Source organism: Diabrotica virgifera, chromosome 5 (assembly GCF_917563875.1).
Source record: "Diabrotica virgifera virgifera chromosome 5, PGI_DIABVI_V3a".
Classification (NCBI taxonomy): Eukaryota; Metazoa; Arthropoda; class Insecta; order Coleoptera; family Chrysomelidae; genus Diabrotica; species Diabrotica virgifera.
The window spans coordinates 224,042,017-224,062,312 of record NC_065447.1 but is presented as its reverse complement, the minus strand read 5'-3'; the positions used below and the strand labels follow the sequence as shown (position 1 = coordinate 224,062,312).

General features: G+C 34.1%; 1 protein-coding gene across 1 annotated transcript in view; it reads right to left on the bottom strand.

Annotated features, from left to right (window-relative positions):
- The window catches only part of LOC114336720 (G1/S-specific cyclin-D2-like), a 93,482-nt gene that overhangs the window by 43,410 nt on the left and 29,776 nt on the right, over positions 1-20,296 (bottom strand). Inside the window, exon 3 of the mRNA XM_050650761.1 lies at positions 9,151-9,307. Within this exon, the coding sequence (XP_050506718.1) occupies positions 9,151-9,307 (157 nt within the window). The remainder of the gene's footprint in view (positions 1-9,150; positions 9,308-20,296) is intronic.

The window sequence follows — 20,296 nt, the reverse complement described above, 5'->3', positions numbered from 1 at the left end:
TTTTGCATAATAATTTTGCAATCCAGGGAATGCAAAACAATTGCAAATTTGCAAAATTGTGCTGGACCCCAAATAAGCACGCATCGAAAAATGCTAGTGCTTATTTCGGTGCACTTTTTGAAGGCTCAAGCCTCCAATCGCACTTTAAAAAATTGAAATCGGTCAACTAGGAGAGCCTAGAGAATTTTTCAAGTTTAAACAATTTTTTGACTTATAAATAAATAAAATAACTTCGCGAGTTTTACACATATCAATTTCAAAATTTGTACACTTAAGAGGATACATCAGCGCTTCATCAATACGGAAAACGTGTTCCAAGATTCCTTTATTTTTGAATATTTTGTCGAGTTATTTACAAGTACCTATTACGAATCTGTACCGCCATTAAGAAGAACAAAACACTTTCTTCAAATAAACTTTTTACCCCGTGCCGAGATTTTGTGTCACATTGGATCGATTATCTATAACAAGAAATCGAACTAAACTGACTGATTTGGCAACATTTAGCGCGCCTATGAGTATATTATCATCACAATATTGTGCTTTCGTCTTTGATAACGTCACATACTGCCGATGCACTGTTACCAAAGGTTCGCAGAACTTTCGAAAAACTATCTTCGAACAATCTCTCGAATTAATATTGATGATCCGCTGATGTAGCCTCTAAACTAAAAGGACGTTGAAAGACGCTATTAAAAAAATGCATTTGATTTATTTTGCGTGATACATCTAGTTACAAAATGCATAAAAAAGACCAAAAAAATCGTTTTCGCATAAAAAGTCGAAGTGCATGAAAGTTAGTGGGGGTAGGTAGCCCCTTCGCGCGCCGAGCAAAAAGTGAATCTGCGATTTAAAAATCACAATGCGCTCCAACAATTGCATTTTCTCAGCATCCTGTCGCATTTTTTTCTCGCCAAACTTGCAGGAATATAATGGTCCAAGAAAGACAATCTTAAAATAGTTCCTCTCATAATTATACCCTATTATGAATTAAAATAGATAGCATCTTCATCAAATCGTCCCTACCATTTCCAACCATCGAATGTGATATTCGATATCTTGTCCTCGCATTATACGTGATACATCTTGTGGTAAATTCTCGTTATTGTAGCTTGATTAGGAGCGCGGGAAATATATTATATGCTATGCTGTTTATTTAAACCATCGAATATGAACATTTTTCCACTTTGGTTGACTGCAAACTGACGAAAATGGTATATTCGATACTTTTGTTTTGTATAAATATAACTAAAGGTATATTTGTACAACGCTAAATGTCGAATGTGTCACATTCGTTAGTTTGTGTTGTAATTTATTAAACAGTTATTAAATTATAATCTGTAAACTGTCGAAAATGCTACTGAGAAGAACAAAATGCACGTGTTTACAATTTGTGCGAATTTTGTTTCAGTATCGCTTCCAAGAAATTCTTGTGAGGCAGTTTATGATTTCATTTTAACGGATTTCCTTTATTTGATTATACAGTTATTCGCTATTATACATTCGCTACTTTGAAACATCGGACCGAAACAAAGTGATTTATACAAAAAGCAAAGTAACGAATGTGTTTTTTTTGAAAGAAAAAAATGATAAGCAGTTCAAATCTAACAAGGATTAAACCTTACAATTTTTCCCAATTGTCAATGCGCTGATTTAGGAGTCTCTAAAAAAGAGTTATTTTGCTCTCCTGAAAAGTACCACTTTTCACATTCGATAGTTGGAAATGGCAGGGACGAAATGTTTATTTGTTAATTACCCACTTAATTACATAACCTCAGCCACTTCCCCTTTGCACACACAAACAAATAAAAAACGTGCATGTAGGTTAAAATACTAATCATCGTTTTTTTTATAGTAGCCTATGACTAGCCTATACAGACATTATAATTGATATTTTATATTCGTAAATTATAATCATCAAGTGGTTTTGAGTATCACTGATAAGGAAGCATTAATATTTCCTATCGCCACCTACGCTTCAAAAACATGATCATCAAAAAAGCCGATTTAAAGCGTATAGCATTTGAAATGTGGGTATATCGTAGAATGTTGCGCATACCATGGACCATAAAGCGGCCCATAAACTGCTTTCTTGCTCGACGAGCAAGTCTGTTCGAACAAAAATGACGCAAAACGGAAGTGTGTGTGTAGAAAACTGTCGTTCTTGTTCGCTTGCAAAAATGATGGAATAATAAATTTTTGTTCGGACAGACTTAGGGAGCGTTCAAGTATTACGTAACGCAGTTTGGGGGGGAGGGGGGATTTTGTAAAACGTTACGGCGCGTTACATGGGGGGAGGGGGTTCGAACAGCGCGTTACGTAACATTATTTTTTAACTTAAATAAAAAAAACTACATAATTTCTTTTATGTTTTACATAGACCCCTGAATTGTATTATGATTTGCCTACTGATTTTTCAGTAGACCTAAAGATTTGAACTCCGATCTACTGGAAAACTGTATAAAACCTACTGATTTGAACTCCAATCTACTTATCTACTGAAAACTGTATAAAATCAACCGAAAACTCTAAAAAAATTCATTGCTCAAATGTAAACCATTTCTCATTTATATTATACAACCCAAAGCCCAACATCCAACAGCCTATAATCTTCTTTCGTTTCACTTCACCTAAATTATATTTGATGATTTAGCGACATAGGATTTTCAGGGTCAAGTCAAAATGATGTCAAGTGCCTAACCTAAAGGGATTCTTTAGTTGAGAATTGTTTTGTTTTCAAAAGACCATATGTTTCCAGTTTCCACTATCCGGAACTGTTCCCTCGGAGTTATTTATGGGTTTATCTGATGAATAGATAGGTAGGTACTTTATATTTTGGTAAAAATGAAATCGGTAATTTAAGTCCATAACATGGAGTATAGTTTTCAGCAGTAGGTAGGTATTCATTAATGTTTTAAATATGTACGCAAATTTTCAAATTATTTAAAAATGTCTTTAAATAAAAAGCATTAAATACAAAACCCTCTATATTGATACTTAGTTTAGAAAAGTGATAGATATTTTAAAAAATAATACCCTTATTTAAAGTGTGATTCCTGAATTATTAATTTAAAAGTTTTATGCGATTAACATCTTGACGAAAATTATACATAATTTCAAAATTTCACCTTGCATTATTCATAATAGACCCTACATAATACACATTTTTGAGATGAGGTTGTTAAGCAGCTTCTAAAAACAAAAATATACAGGGTGTTTAATTAAAATTAAAGATAATGGACTACGCTAGACTTGCATAAATCACCCTGTACATTTAAATTTATGTTTAAAAAGCACACATTTTTATATATGAAAATCTACGGGTCCCAGCGTTTTTTAAAATTATTTAAAACAAGGACAGAAATAATTTTATTCCATAAGTGCCTTCTTATATATATACAAGGTGTTTCAGAAAAAGGTAACACGATCTCTAGGATAGGTGAAAAATTAAAAAATAATTGGGATTTGCTTACTAAATAATTTTGGTTTCACGATACAGGGCGTTGAAGAACAAAAAGTTTTACACATTTTTTTCACTATTTTTCCGAAACTACTGGTAACATCGTATATTATTCGTTATACAAAAATTTTTACTAAGCAAAATAAAATGTTGAAATTATAAATATGTTATTTTATTTTAAGCTTTTATTAAAAGAGATAAAATAGAAGAATGCATGAGAAGAACAATAAAGAATGAAACCAAAAATGTATGTAAGGATGGGGCCAAGTAGGGACAATGTAAATGTAAATTAAATGTAAATGTAAATTAAATGTAAATGTAAAATTAATAATAAAATATTATTATTGTAAGTTTTGAACATATTTCATGTCATGGGACATGAAATTACGAGTGGCAGGGATAACCAGACACATGAACTGAATAGAAGAATCGGTCTTGGGTGGGCAGCATTTGGAAAACTGAGAGAAACTTTTAAAAGTGAGTTGCCCACATGCCTAAAGAGAAAGGTATTTGATCAGTGCCTCCTCCCAGTCTTGACGTACGGATCAGAAACACTTACCTTAACTAAAGCCTCGGCTACCAAACTAAGAGTAACGCAGAGAAGAATGGAGCGCTCAATGTTAGGAATAACTCTGCAAGACAAAATCAAAAACGAAGAAATCAGGAGAAGAACAAAGGTGACTGACGTCATCGAAAGGCTAGCCAGGTTGAAGTGGAGATGGGCAGGACACATTGCCAGAATGACAGATGGGAGATGGACAAATAGGTTATTGGAATGGAGGTCAAGCGAAGACAAGAGAAACGTCGGTCGACCGCCTACAAGGTGGACTGACGACTTAAGAAAGCTAAATAAAAACTGGATGAGAGCGGCGCAGGATAGACGTGGTTGGAAACGAGGGGAGGAGGCCTATGTTCAGCAGTGGACATTTAAGGCTGAATGATGATTGTAAGTTTTTATTATTACCTCAAATGCCATTAAAATAATAACACAAAGTTCTTTTACCGAGTTTCCGGTACTTTTCGCAACCTCGTTTTCCATTTAAGTTCAAATGGCCACTTGGGTGTTACGTAACGTTTAGGTAGGGGGAGGGGGTACAGAAAAACGTTACGGTGCGTTACATGGGGGGAGGGGGGTCAAAAATCCTCAAAAATTGCGTTACGTAATACTTGAACGTTCCCTTACCTACTCGTCGAACAAAACTGTCGAGCAAGAACGCAGTTTATGGGCCGTTTAAATCGCACAAATAATTCAATATGTACTAAAAGAACTTAACGTAAAAACGAGACTCACCACAACTATCAACCAAAATATTCTGAGATATTTTGGATATATAACTAGAAGAAGAGAAGGCATGGAGCGAATGATAGTTGAAGGGTCCAGAGGAAGAGAAATAGTCATACAAATTATATGACGCCACTATATCCTTACGAAGGAGTAATGGTAAAGGATAAGTATATGATAAAGATAAGTAATGGTAAAGGATACGTATATGATAAAGATAAGTAATGAGTAAGCAAGATAGGTGTAGGTGCCGTAAGCTTCAAAAAATTGTTCTCTAATGTTTCACTATTGGTCACTTCCACAAATCAGGGGATAAATAAGCACCTAAATATCTCTTTTTAACATCAAATAGATAAACTTTTTCAATGTAGTTACTTCGAATCAAAGAGTAAAATTTTACACAGCGTAAAAATTTAACGTTAAAAAATTGTACTCTAGCTAGAGGAAAAATTTAACGTAGTAAACATTTAACGTTTCAGGAGCCGGGTGCCGGGACTCAAATAAAGAGTGATTTTCATAACGAATTAACCAGAAAATAAAAGTAAGTTTGGGGACAATGAAGATTGTTTTTATTTAACACCTCTGTATTAACACATTGTTGGACGTGCCACATACGTTTTTCATTTTTAAAATTAATCGACAATGGCATACATACCTCGGCTTCCTGCTAAAACCTGCATTTAAAGACCTTTACGCAACCATTCATTGAATAAAATCAACAAACAAAGGCTCCAGTCCTTTTAAAAATGGCGAATTTAGAGTAGCGGCATGTGCACGCGAGCACCTGGATCGACACCGCGCTCTTTCGCATTACAAAAAAACATGTACAATAAAATAATATAAAACCAAAATGCCCTGCTAGTAAGCATCTGCTGTTGCTGCTGGCCGCTGAACTGGTCCTGCTGATGTTGGCGTAATTGGCGCATACACACGTTCAGGTTTTACTTTTGCATTTGCAAGTGAGTTTTTTGTTCTAGTATGCAGCCACGTGCTCTAACGCATAATCGCATAATGACGTTTAGTTGAAGGGGAATTTAACTATTTTTTAAAATTAAAACACCGAACTAATAGTTTGTCTTTTGTGTGTAATAAGAGGATTGAAAAACGAATTGTTTTGTTATTTGCGGACGAACTGTTTCTTTCTTTTCATTGTAAATCCATAAATTATCTGAAATGGAAGAGTTGTTGGCTGTTTTTAAAGGGTAGAAATTTTATTCTCTTAAACAAAACAAGTTTTTTTGAAATTATCCCCAAGGGCTACAGAGATATTGAAGAAAATTATTTTTCAAATAATTGTACATATTTTAAAAACCAAAAGTATTTTTTATTTAAAATTTACCCACAGAAAAGTTTAGCATTTGAATAAGTTGTAAAAACATTTTCAGCTAAAAATGTTGAAAATTGTCGATTTTTTCTTGCAGTTTTCCTCGTTCAGCCTTGGGTAGGCAGAATATTTCGGTGCAGGTTCATCTCAAAACAAAAATTCGAAGATTTTTTTATAGTTTATAGTTTATGTCCTTGGCTTGTTATTGAACGAAGTAATTGAAAAAAAAATTAAATTTTGAAATAAGTTTGAATAAAGTGTCCTCTACTATTTTTTAGCATTTTTTCCAATTCTCGTCGTTTTTCAGGATTTTCATATCAAACAAGAACGAGTGGACCGATTGAAAATTCCTTCGTTCAATCATGAAACAATACTATAAAGATAAACTGTGCAAAGTTGCAGTAAAATCAGTAGATTTGTTCTCGAGAAATCGTGTCCATCGCACTAAAAAATTCGAGTTTCGAGAAAAACGCGTAACGTTGCTGATTTGACGCGGTAGAACCGCACAAAGTATAAGGACGCGTTCACATGACAAGTGCTTACGCGCTTTTTTTATATATTGACATTTTAGAAAGAACACATATGTATTTAAAAAAACATTGGAGGGAAGAAAATCGAAAGGACATCAAAAGAAAATCATGGATTTCAGCTAAATCCTTTGAAGACGCAAAAGCTGAGAAGGAAAAGAACTGGAAGAATAGTAGACTTTACTAGGTACTTTAGTAGTAACCGACATATTAACAGTGAATACCAAGTCCATTGAAAGAGTGAGCAAATAATTTAAATACCTGTGAACGTGGTTTTTTGAAGCCGGCATTGGACAGGGAAGTAAAATGTCGCATTGAGCAAGCTTGACAAGCTTTTGTAAAATTCAGGAAGGTATGTACTGACTTGTTCAGAGTTCGATCTTCAACTGAGACTAAGGTTTACGAATTTACGAAGTGCTACGTGTAGTCGGTGCTGCTATATGGCGTAGAGGCCTGGTAACTCGAGGGATATAAACAGATTAGAAGCTTTCAAAATGGGGCTTTATCGCCGTATCCTAAAGATACCGATACCATTGACAGCGAAAGTCACAAATGTAGATGTCCTTAAAATAATCAACAAAGAACGACAACTTTTCGAAACAGGACGACAACTTTTCGAAACAGGACGACAACTTTTCGAAACAATCAAGAAAAGGAAAACGGTGTATCTGGGTCACATCATGCGAAATGAAAAATACCAGTTCCTGGGTTCCTGCAACTTATAATCGAGGGTAAAATTGAAGGCAAGAGAGGAATGGGACGCAAAAAATATCCTCTTTCTGAAACATAAAGCAACGGACAGGGATTAACGACATACAATCTCTGATACATATTGCAAGAAACAGAGAGTTAATGGATAATGTGATCGCTAACAGCCATCAGTGGATTTGCATCTGAAGAAAAAGATTATTCCGATGCGGGGATCGGCTTCTCTAATTACATTTCTCCATACATTTCTATCTTGGGGCATACCAATACAAATCTTTTTTACCGATATGCCCTATCGACGCATACACCATCACTGACAGTATTCCTTAGCCTTACAGGAACTTTTAAACCAGCTATTCTTCGTATTATGTGATTATAATTTCGACTTTAAACATACCCTAACCATCTTACTCTCTCATTTTCCATTCATTGGATTGTTGCCATCTAGACTTCTCCTATTAATTTTAATAATGCATCTAAAAAATCTCATTTCTGCCACATGCATTCGTTGTTTCGCTTTCTTTCGAACTGTCCAACATTCAATTCCGTACATCATAGCTGGTTTTATCGACAGTTTTATATAATTTTCCTTTCAGTTTCACTAGAATCCTTCTGTCACACAACGCACCACTCGTCTTTTACATATGATTTTGCTGCAAAACTTTTTGGTCAAAAATCAATTTATATTTTTCTACCTTTCCCAATCCTGCTGTTATTGGCGCCTTACCAATCGCAATACGATTTAAATTAAAAATCTTACATATTTTAACATTCTATTCTAAACAATCACCCCATTGTTATTACGTTCAGGTGGAACAAGTTTCACCCTAGTAAGAGTACTTGAAAATGCGTATCATATTGGCGCATATCTACCAACAAGATCTACAGCTGTATTTGGGGCACGGAATCTACAGTAAACCCGCGTATTTGCAGAGGGTGTAGCGTGGCCATACAATAAATAATTCTACAACTGTTGACCTTTTCTTTAAAAATATAAAAACCCCCCCAACTCTATCTCTTTCTATCTCATATGGAGGTCCAATATGTTGATGAGGGCATGAAGAATTTTTGGGTTGTTAACTTCGTTGTTGAGTATATACATATTGACATACTAAGCGAAAAACGGAAACAATTTAAAGAAAATGGTTTATATTTTGCATGTTTATACATATATAGTTATTGAATAAAATACCTAGTTCACATTCACAGATATCACTTATTTTGGATTTTGAATCATTTTTATGCATACTATGCATTTATATAAAAAAATAATGGGAATTTTAAGCTGTATTAACAACTTTATAGAATATCACACTGTAAATACTAAGATAAAAAATTAAACAAGAATTGTTTCGTCACCAAGCTCTCACAACATTCATAATTGGCGCAGTCAGTAGTATAGTGGAAGAGTCTGAAGATACTCGTCAATTTTAAGTGTTTGTCCACTATTCCAAAAACCAGCTCTACGGAAACCGCCTGCAGAGAGTTAGTCCCAGGGAATTAGAAGTTAGAAATCTTCAAGATCGAATGCACATCAGCATCGCGCATCGTCTTTATCTTGTAAGCGAATTTTATTATTTAGAATTAAGATTTATTTTTCTTGAAAAAAGATTTTTATATTAGACTTCTCGAGTCTTTAGATTGAGTTAGAGTTTAATAAAAAGACTAAATAATTTAAAGAAAATTTAAATTTTTTTTGAAAATATCGCAGCTCCACAATTTGATATGATATTTTTCTCAAAACTTATGTCCTATTAGTACTAGAGTTGTAAAAAAGAAGAAGTGTAGTTATTTTTGTTTGGCTTATAAGCAAATAAGTAAGTAAATATGTAATAAATGTAACACTTACCGGTATAACAAATCGGGATCAATGTGAGGGCGTGTCGTCGTAAAAGTTGGCTTGCGTGTCCCCATGAACACCTTTCCAGGACTTGGTCGATGTAGTCAAAGCCGGTGATTGCAGATGCGTTCCACTGCAGTTTGGACAACACGAGCAGTTCCCAACTCTGGAAAAAATGAATAAAGGGTTTCTTCAAGATAATATAGTGGCTTTTTATAACTAGTCTTTCATTTGAACTACTTATATGCAGTTAAGTTTGAAGAATATAAATAATTTGTGTTACAAATAATATAAAAACAAGAGATGCATAGGGTTTAAATATAACCAGGTATTTATGATGACAGGCTATATATCCGCTGGGAGCGTTAACTATGATTTTAGGTCACGTGGTACAGTCTGACGTCACGGGGGACGATCTTATGTGTATGCGTTATGCGTGATTTACAAAAACAATAGATTGTTTAAAATTTTACTATTAATTTGATGCTAATGTATTAATACATTATTACAAATTTGCTATAAATACTCTATATGGTGGAAGATGTCTGATATTATACTGAAAAATATGTATGAAGAGATTTTAAGACTAACAGCTGAAGTGTGACGTCATGACTGTGATATTTTTATTTGTAAACAAAGGTTGAAAATCCAGGATTTGCCCAATCTCGAGACTTTTTAATTCCTATAAAGATGAAATTTTGCTTCCTCTGTTGCTTTTTCTGCTTAAGTATAGTGTTTTTAAGATAACCATAATTCGTTCCTAAATTTCTATCAAATATAGTTTTTTAGTGATATTCACCAAGCAAAAGTTAGGAACTTTTGTGAACCATTGTATTTTGTAATGTGGTAAGGTAAGCAAATATAAGTGAAGAAAAAGAACTAAATTTATCGCCCGTGGGGGACGGCGTATAAAATTCGGCCACCATAAGAAGCACTGTCGTACTGTTGACATGCCATATCCCCTCCACGTCAACCCTCACCTCGGTACTTTGTTCTTAAGATCGAACTGGTAAGTTGACTACAACAACAAATAATTCCTGTACATTAGAACGTGTGGTAATTAGCGATGTTTGTACATTTAGATATTCTATTTTATATTCTACTTTATTGAAGAATTCAAAGGGAGTTTGTTTCAATATTTTAGTTTTAATACTGACATTTCTATACTCAAATAGTACATATCTTTTTTATCAACATAGGTGTTTAGTAAGGCACCTTGAAGATCTTGTTAGGTTCTAACTGCATGCTGAGATAGCAGCTTCACCTTTTACTTTCGCTAATATGCTAGACATTAAGTATTCATTCTGAAAATCGCTTGAATCAACTGTGTTTTATTTGAATTTTAGGCTCTCTATACGACATAAACATTTACCAGAGAAGAAGTATCCACTCCATGTAAACTGGTTCACTCTGGAGGTTTGGCTAAGCAGGTATCAAGGATACTCACTCGAAAAGTCTCCTTCAACACGATTCCTGCTATACAGGGCTACTCAATCCACCCACAGGAATATAACACTTCCGAATAAAGGTCAATAAATCGTTGAAACGAACCGGAATTTGTATTCGTTAAATCCGTTTAACCATCCTACTGACTGCGCCAATCAAATTTGGGAAAGCCGAAAAGCCTTTTAAAAAAATATTTATTAGAGTTTAAATAATAATAATATCAAATAAAAATGTACCATTTTTATTCAGTTGCAATGCGAAGCCAAAACCGTCTTAATTTTTTACTTAGATTAGAGAGTGCAGCCAGCACTCTTATCGACGATTTCACCTCTTGTTAGAAGCTCTTCAGAGACTGCATAGGTTGCTTTCTCTAGTCTGGGTAAAATTTTTTCGACATATTAGTCATCCATTGCAACTGACGTGAAGGCAGTAGGTGCGTAGCGGCATCTGCTAAATAAAAGACTAAATTTTTCAACCTAATAAATATATTTGTAAAATAAAATATTTTTAAAAGATTTTTAATTGAAAAATTTTACTTGGACTAGAGAAAGCAACCTATGCAGTCTCTGAAGAGCCTCTAACAAGAGGTGAAATCGTCGATAAGAGTGCTGGCTGCACTCTCTAATCTAAGTAAAAATTAAGACGGTTTTGGCTTCGCATTGCAACTGAATAAAAATGGTACACATTTTTATTTTATATTAGTATTACTCCTATAGAGTAACTAGGTCCATTTTCCGTTGGAACTTCACCAAGCTGCAGACGGGGGTTGTGAATTGCATAGTGTAGAATTCCTTCCCTTTTGTCTTCACTGCAGCATCCATCTGGCTTGCATATTGTAGAAGCCTTGGAGGTGTCACCAGGAAAATGGGTCAATAAGTTTTTCAATTAAAAATCTTTTATTTTACAAATTTTTTATTCGGTTGAAAAACTTAGTCTTTCTTTTAATAATAATATCATTATCTACACTGAATAAAAATAATAATTAAACAGGTACACTTGCAATAATTATAATATTTTACATGGCTACATGAGAAGATTGCAAGGAAGTAGGTATGTATCAAATGTATCTTCTCTCTTTTTTATATATTCGATATAAAATACTTAGCAAATTTCGTTTTCAATAAAAATAGGAACCCCACGAATTGCATCACAACGCAACAAATCCGTCCTGTCTCGGGTGGTGGTTTCCCTCCGTCACCGGTCTGGATACTCCCAAGGCGAAGGGAGAGAGTCCATCTCCGCCGTTAAGAGGGTCGGGTCCAGACAAAGGGTTGTCTGTACAATAGAGTCTGTGGGAAATGAAGGAGGAGAAAAAGGTCACTGCCAAGTGTATAACCGCGTCGCAGACATGGCACCGCGTCTAGCTTCCGAAGAATAAGAATGAACTAATTGACCCTTTCGTTTGCGTACGAGCACTCGAATTCTCTTTTTGCAAATTAGTCATTCATAGATGTCTATTATTGTTTTGGCACAGGATAGGGCTGCGTAATATTACTGACTACAGTAGTAATAGATTGTAATAGGATCCAGATGGAATCAGATGTGTTACAAGATGATGGAATCACAACAATCGGAAAAACTATATATACTTATATGTTTTTTTACAAAAAAAATATTGTAATAACTTTAAAAATAATGTTTATGTGGTCATCACAGGTCACTTGACAGATGTAAGTTCTTAAGTCTTCTACCAGAAATACATAGGTTGATTATTTTTTTACTTTATACCCACATATTTTCTCCGTTTAAACTTATAATGTAGTTTTATACAATTCTTTACAATTAAGTATTTTCTATGGGAAATAAGCCACAATTTTACTAAAAAATGAATGTATTAACGTTTCGAAGCCCAAATCGGGTTTCGTTGTCAAAATACAAAGTACTATTAAAATAAACAAAAATGTTGTTGCTAAGTAAAAAAATTCTTCTAATAATTTATTTAATCTGACTCATTTATATTGCCAATTCAGACGTATATTATACATTTTAAAGTAGAAGACTTTAAAATGATATCGCCAATATTTATGAGTTGTGTTCCTGGGACGACTTTACTAAAAGATAGTTCATTCGATTACATGAAATCAATCCCAACTCAAGAATATCCGTCGCAAGAAAATCATAGCATGTGATCTGTCTTTAAAAAGACAACCAAATGCAACGATGACAGTAAAATTCTCGCGTTAGAGATTCCATAGTAAATCACGACGGAAAACCAGGAAAAAACCTCGTGATTCGTGATACTATCCCGACATCGTAAGTATTTGGTCTTACATTTAATTTACTTTCAAAAAACTAATACCAAATTCTGACTTTAATATGTTTAAATTATAAATAATATTAATAATACATGATTATAAAAATGCCACAAGGAAATAGCTTCAGAACAACAATTCTTTACAAATTAAAAAAATTGCATATGCGTTTAGATTTTTTCTTTAATTTTCGTCGATTAATTCCAATGTGAATGTGTAAACACCTTAATCTTATATCCTATTCGCTAATGGATGGGATATCAGAATGCTTGGGCTTCCTGTGTTTATACTCTCGGGATGACTTCGCTTCAAGATTTTTTTTTAATAAAAGTAGAGATATTTGGAAAGAATATCTTTTTTCAAACAATGTGGGAGGTCCGGGTTATTTACAATGTTCTGTCATTGTAGAATGCAAGAGAAGGCCAGAGATAATGCATCACTGTTGCTCTTGAATCAACATGAACAAAAAGATATAACGAATAAGTATTGAATCTAACGGAAAATTTTGCAGAACGTCAAACCAAACCAACCCCCAATGTCCTCTTTATCCGGAGTAATCTGTAAAGTTGATGAACTAACAGGTTTCTTCCTTGAACCAAAAGGAATATAATATGTGCCACATTTCAAGATATTATGACTTTTCTTCAAGAATTATCGCAAAATTTAACAGACAAATTTAAAGATTTTAAATAATATCCAAAGTTACATCTCATACCGAAATGTTTTAATACCACAAAATAAATATACAATAAAAAAGTCATAACTTTTAATATGTCCTGCAACAGACTGCAACGTAATAACCAAATCTTCCAAGTAATACACTGTTCAAAATTTCAACATGATAGCTGAGTCCGGCCCTACAAATTTGCGAATAGACATAATAGATCACCCTATTATTATTTTCTTGGAGGGAAATCCTAGACAAGATGAATTTCATTCGGTTACTGTAACAGTCTGTGCTTCTATGAAAACAAAATTACCATATTAATATGAAAATGATTCTTCGGGAAGAATAGGAAACGGAATATCGGCATGGACTTTTTAATAGGGTTAGAGAAATTTCGTTAGTGAGATTGTAGTTTTGCCAGAACAAGATATATGCCCTCGTAATTTTTCATAACAATAGCTACATGATAAATAGTTAACCGATGATAATAAATATAAAGTTGGTTAGTAAGTTGCGAATTATTTTATTGGACAGCCCCTTGCTTTGACATAGTTTTTTTTGTGGTTTTCTGCCCGTAGGTATAAACAAACTGGATTTTTAAATATATTATTAAACTACAAATGAAACAATTGAATTATCAAACGAAGAATGTTCACTCAAACGAACAATCACAGATGACTTTTGTGGTTCGGACATATACAAAGAATGGATGGATAACGAATACCAAAGAAAATACTAAAACGACAACCAGAAGGAAAGGGAAAACGAGGTAGACCGAGAAAAAGGTGGAGCGGAAGAATAGATAAAGAGCTGAGATAAAGAAACCTAGAATGGGACCCATGGAACAACCGGGTGAAGTGACGATTGGAAGCGCCGATATGTAGTAGTATGCAGTAGAATGTTCACTAAAAAAGAATGTGTGTGTGTGTACTTTGTACGCACGTAAAAAGTTATACTTCTATTATATGATTTCAACGAAATAAATATATTTTCAACAGGTTATTTGTATTTTATTTAAAGATTAAACTGATTTTTACTTACTATTTTCCAAAAAATTTTATTAAAACAATACCAAAAATAAAAAAAAATAGAAAACACAAGGATTTGAACCGGGTACCTCTCGATCTCCGGTCACACGCTCTACCACTGAGGTATATTCCCTTTGCTTTGACAGGTTACAAGATTTCCCATACATACTGACAAATTTAATAGACCAAGTAAAGCACATATACAAAAAAATTTTAAATATACTTACTATTATTATAAAATATCTTATTTCCGAGGAAGACAAATCCAAAGACACAAAAATTATAATAAATATATTTACTAAAAACACTAATAATATATTCTTTTCACACACACCTTATTTGCGCTACATAAAGATGTAGCGACTAATACCATACTGTCGGTGTGCGCATGCGCCAGGGAATGTAAAAATTCACCCTCGTGCCTAAAGAAGTATAACTTCAAAAATCTAACAAACAAATACAGTTATAGTATAGCAGAACACCCAGGAAAAAACAATTAGTAACATGTCATACTCTCCTGGAGAACATTTTAAAAAGGAAAAGAATCCTGAACGATTAAACGAAAACCCATTGAGGATTCTGAAGACAATGTTTTGCAAAAAATTTCGCTTTGACAGAAATTTGAGAATGGATTCACTTCAGAATTTCAAGAGCTTTGCACTTCTGGAAATTATTCAGCAAATTATGTACCGAGAAATCCCTCGAGTATAATAGATCAGCATTTCTGTGTCTGATTGACTTACTCAAACAACGCAATGTTATGGATAATCCAAGATGAAGGTAGTCGAAAGACAAGTCCACAGATTTAGCATAAGAGCAAAAGAATTTAATATGACAATCTTAGACAATCAACATAAGGGTAAGAACAGAACAAGTAGGTCGCGGTGGAGGTGGAGGTCGCGGTCGATATCCATGTAAAACAAACACATTGTAGTGTATGGAAATGGAAGAGAACAAAGCAATTAAGTCGCGGTAGAGGTTTAGCGCGATGCCATCCAGGAGGTTTACATCGATGCTTTTGAAAATAAAATGAGTTGGATGGATGCTTCCCTGTGATTGGTCCGTTCGAAGCCAAGTTTACCTGCGCTATCTGAGTTGATACTTTTTATACAATCCCTTTTTTGTATTCAGTTTATTTTTGAATTTCTAAAGTAATTAGATTCAGTAAATTTTTGAAATATGAAGGAGGATCTGATTATTTACAGCTGACATTTCATCACTATCATCACTTGACTGTGACTGACACAACATCGCAAAAGCACAGTATTTTTGTCATTCAAATTTCATTAAACTACTTCACTTGAGAGTGGTTCTAGCTCGACTGACAGCGTAGGTGACCTCCTTGCTATGTGCTGTCGACATCGACCGCGATTAACTAGTAGCATCCACCGCGACCTACACCTCCACCTCGACCTACTTGTTCTGTTCTTACCCTTAGTTTTGTATATATGAGGCTTGATGTTTGGCATTGAAATACTACTACCAAAGTAGCCAGATCAACGTTCTTGCTTCATCGACTGGTATAGGTGGATAAAGCGAGCAACTGCTCATCGATTAGTGAAAAGCCTTTGATGAAGTAAAACATACAGAACTCGAAACGTAAAAAAACATGGGGTAGACTACAAATAGGTGGCCCATATTAAGAACCTGTAATGGCATCGACTTCAATAAAAGATCATCTGACAGCTTAATGACAATAAAGAGAGGAGTGCGTCAATGTTGCGTACTTTCTCAACCCTGAACATACAGTCAGGGCCGTAACTACCACTGGGGTAACCGGGGCAGTGCCCCTGGGCCCCCAGCCATGAGGGGCCCCGCAGGGACCCTCTTTTGGTTGGCCGTGCATGGATTTTAACGAGGAAAATAAAAATATGCATTTTAAAAGCCGATCCCAACGAAATAGTTTCAAATGACACAACTTTAAAGAGACCTTACAGATGCACTCGAGCTGGGGCCCCCGAGAGCATAACATAAAAATTTAAATGATTGCCTAGGAAATTAGTTATTTTGGCGTAATAAAACCTAAAATGCCATTGGAAGAGGAGGCCCGGGCTAAGCTGGGGCCCCGAGACCTTTAATAAAGATATAAATTGTTACTGAGAAAATTATTCTTTTTGGCGACATAAAAATTAAAATGTAACCGGAATATGGGCTCCTCGTCCCAGCTATATTGTTCTAACCAATTTACCCCAGGCCACATATTGGTTGTACGTGAAAGGAACCGGGTCTACCCCAAAATCTCGACAGGCCAAAATCCCGACACGCCAGAATACCGACAGGTTCGATAAGTTCCTTTTTAACATATAATTACATTTATTTCTGGTTTTTACCATTTAATATGAACTAATTTTCTAAATAAAATTTCTAACATGGGTATATGAATTAACAAGTTTACTTTCATATAATAGATATTATCATGTCACGTACAACCTTCCATTTCAGTAAGTATAGCTTTTCTATTATAAAATGAAGTGTTTAATGATTCTTTCTTTTAAAATACATAATAATTAGTACCCGTACTCATTAGTAAGTAATTAATTTTTCAATTTCAATACTCTATAACAGGGGGTGGCCAAGCTTCTTAATAGTCCGAGCCACTTTTCACAAGTTGAAGTTTTTCGCGAGCCGCAATAAAATACTTATTCAAAAAGTATCTATGTATAGAAGGTATTTACAATTTTTTTAACAGAACTTTTACTTACTGAAAACCGAAATACAATTACGAAATATTTAAACTTAATTACATTTTTGTTTTCCTTCTTTTGATAATTCTTTAGGAATTTGGTGATTAATATATGACTTCTCAGTAATTCTTTTAGATGCTGGTTAGGTAATATTGATCGGTGTTAGGATTTCACGAATTATAAAATGGAATAAAATGGTCCACACAAGTACGTTGTTCCTAATATGGAAATAATTCGACAAGCATTCTTTTTTAGGGTACCTTCTTGGATTCTGGTACAAATTTCCAAAATTCGGTATTCGGCGTCGACTTATAGTTTTATTTTCGAGCTTGATCTTCTTGCGTCTCTATTAATTTTAATTCTACAGATGTTGTTTGGGTCATATATTGGTAATAATAAAAAATTCACCTTATGAACTATGTTCATTTCAAATGAATTCGGAAAAAAATGAAGAGACGATTTAACATATTTTAAGTCTTCAAATCTATTTTGGAGTTCGGTCAATATTCCTTCCGGCTTTTTTATATACCTACTCGTTAAGTTTTTCTAGTATAATATGGCAAAAAATTTTTTCTAAGTCGAGTAAAATGACTTAAATGCAAAATGTGTACCTAATACAAATTACATCTGTAGCAAGAGTTATACAAAAATCGGTCTGGATTCGGTTGATTACTGACTTTTACATTGCGCCACTCTTATGTAATGATCGTTAGCGCAGTTTTCGATGTGTCATATCATTCTTATCTTGGATGGAAATGGAATTTGTTACAAAGTCTTTCATGTTTGTTGTCAGTCAATTAAAAGACCTTTTGAAACACATATTATGGAACGATAATAATTTTTTTAAATCATATCTAATCCAAAATTGAAAAATAACTCGGGTACAATCGAGAGGCACAAGTAATCCTTCAAAGAGCCGCATGTGGCTCGCGAGCCGCAGTTTGGCCACCCCTGCTCTATAATATGATTTGGTATTGCATTTGAAACGGAAACAATAAAAATTCAAAATGTAGTGGTCGGGATTTTTGCTTATGCGAGGATTGTTGCATGTCGGGATTTTGACCTGTCGGGATTCTGGCGTGTCGGTGTGTGTGATTTTGGCCACCACCGAAAGGAACCACATTGTAGCCGAACAATGTACTTGCATAACACAGATAAGATGGTACATACTTGTAAAGTTATTTAACTTAAAATAAGGTGATTTCAAAATTTTTTTCGTTGGTCAACTAAAATCGCAATATGTAGGTATGTACAAGAAACTTTAGTCATGGAATGTTTTAAAATGAGTTTTCAAGGGGTTAAATATCAAGCATTTTTCCGGACCTCCCCCCCCCCGTTCCGCTGGGGAATAAACCCCAGACCCCACGGTAGGGGCCACCAGATCATGTTTGCCCCGGGGCCCCAACATCGTAGTTACGGCCTTGCATACAGTCTGAAAAATCTTTCCAAATGAGAATAGAAAATCAAAAGAGAATAGAAAGGAACAAAGTGAACGGAGAAACCTAAATAACTTTAGATATGCATAGGATACAGTCACTCTTAAGGTGGATTAAGGTAATCGCCCTCACACTCACAACAAGCAGATATAATTGTTGATAGGTTTTAATAACCCCTCAATATCTTAACGATTAACGACTAATTTGAAGTATGGGCTTTTATAGAACATGTCGGATTCGCTTTTCAAAAATTGGAGAATATTGTAAAATACCGGAAAACAAGGTATCTAGGGCATATTTTATAAAAAAAAACACTACTTTCTACTACTCAGAAGAGAAGCGAAGATTGAAAGAAACAGGGTCCCATGAGGAAGAATATGTTCCTGATTAAAGAATTGTATTAAGAGACATGGTCACTGGTCAAGCATGGTCAACATTTCAAACAGAGAATTTTTTGCCTAAATTATCGCCAACTTTCAGTAATCAGAAGCTATCTCAAGAAGAAGATAACTATTAAACAGACTAACATTTTTTACATTGATGGTCATGTTCCATCTTAATTTTCCTGCACTAGCAATTGAAAATTGACGAATTTGACTTCATCGTGTTAATAAGTACCTTATCCAGGTATAATAATGTATAATTAACATTGGTTGATATAAAATTTATTACTTATCACGCCCTTTAGCAGCAACATTTTCAAACTGTAAACAAACCATTTTTTAGTAATTATGTTAAAAACTTCTCATTGGGACCAGTAGTCTATGATATACTTTAATATTTTAAATTGGTTTTACCGAAAGATCGTTACCAATATTTAGGTATTAAAAATACAATCTGCAAACATCTGCAAATCTATTTTTGGTCACCACATAGCAATCTTTTGACATAAATCAAAAATATTAATAATAACCAATTCTGAGGAATTATTGGTTTACAATATCAGTTTACATGATATGGGAACTTTTTTTCAATAAACAACTCAAGAGATAAAACTACTGGTATTAAAATTTTGCGTCTTAAATTTGTCATTTTTCTCTAATTACGCGTGGTCATCAATTTCCTCTTTGTCATCTGAAAATGACCCGCTAATGATGGGAATGCGATGTTATTCAGGTCGCACAGATCATTAATGATGTCGCATCACGAAAATCGCTATAGATAAAACCGCTAAAATAATAACAGCTTTATTTTAACCCTACACCCAATATACCACTAAGGGGACATTATAATTACATGTCATTTTGGTCGTATGTTGTAATTCGATTAAAAGATATATATCTTTCTGATTTGATCTTTGGTAGAAAATGGAAATCTATATCGCACCTTTGGGGAAACACTGACAAGTGCAAATTTGTTAATTGTTGAAAAAACGCATTTAAAGTTTTGAAAGTTAGTTAAGGCCAAGGCCAAAAATGAGATGCAAATTACAAGAGAAAGTAGAAATTTATTGTCCACTGTTTTAGTTAATACCGTATACTATAATATATAAAGGATTTTTTAGGATTTTTCTTATACATCCCCTCATAAAGCTGCATGAAAAAAGGAGAAAATTAGCAAATATGTCATTGTTTCTTCTAAAATTAGCAAATATGTCATTGTTTCTCCAAAAATTAGCATTCTTCAAAAATTTCATAATTTT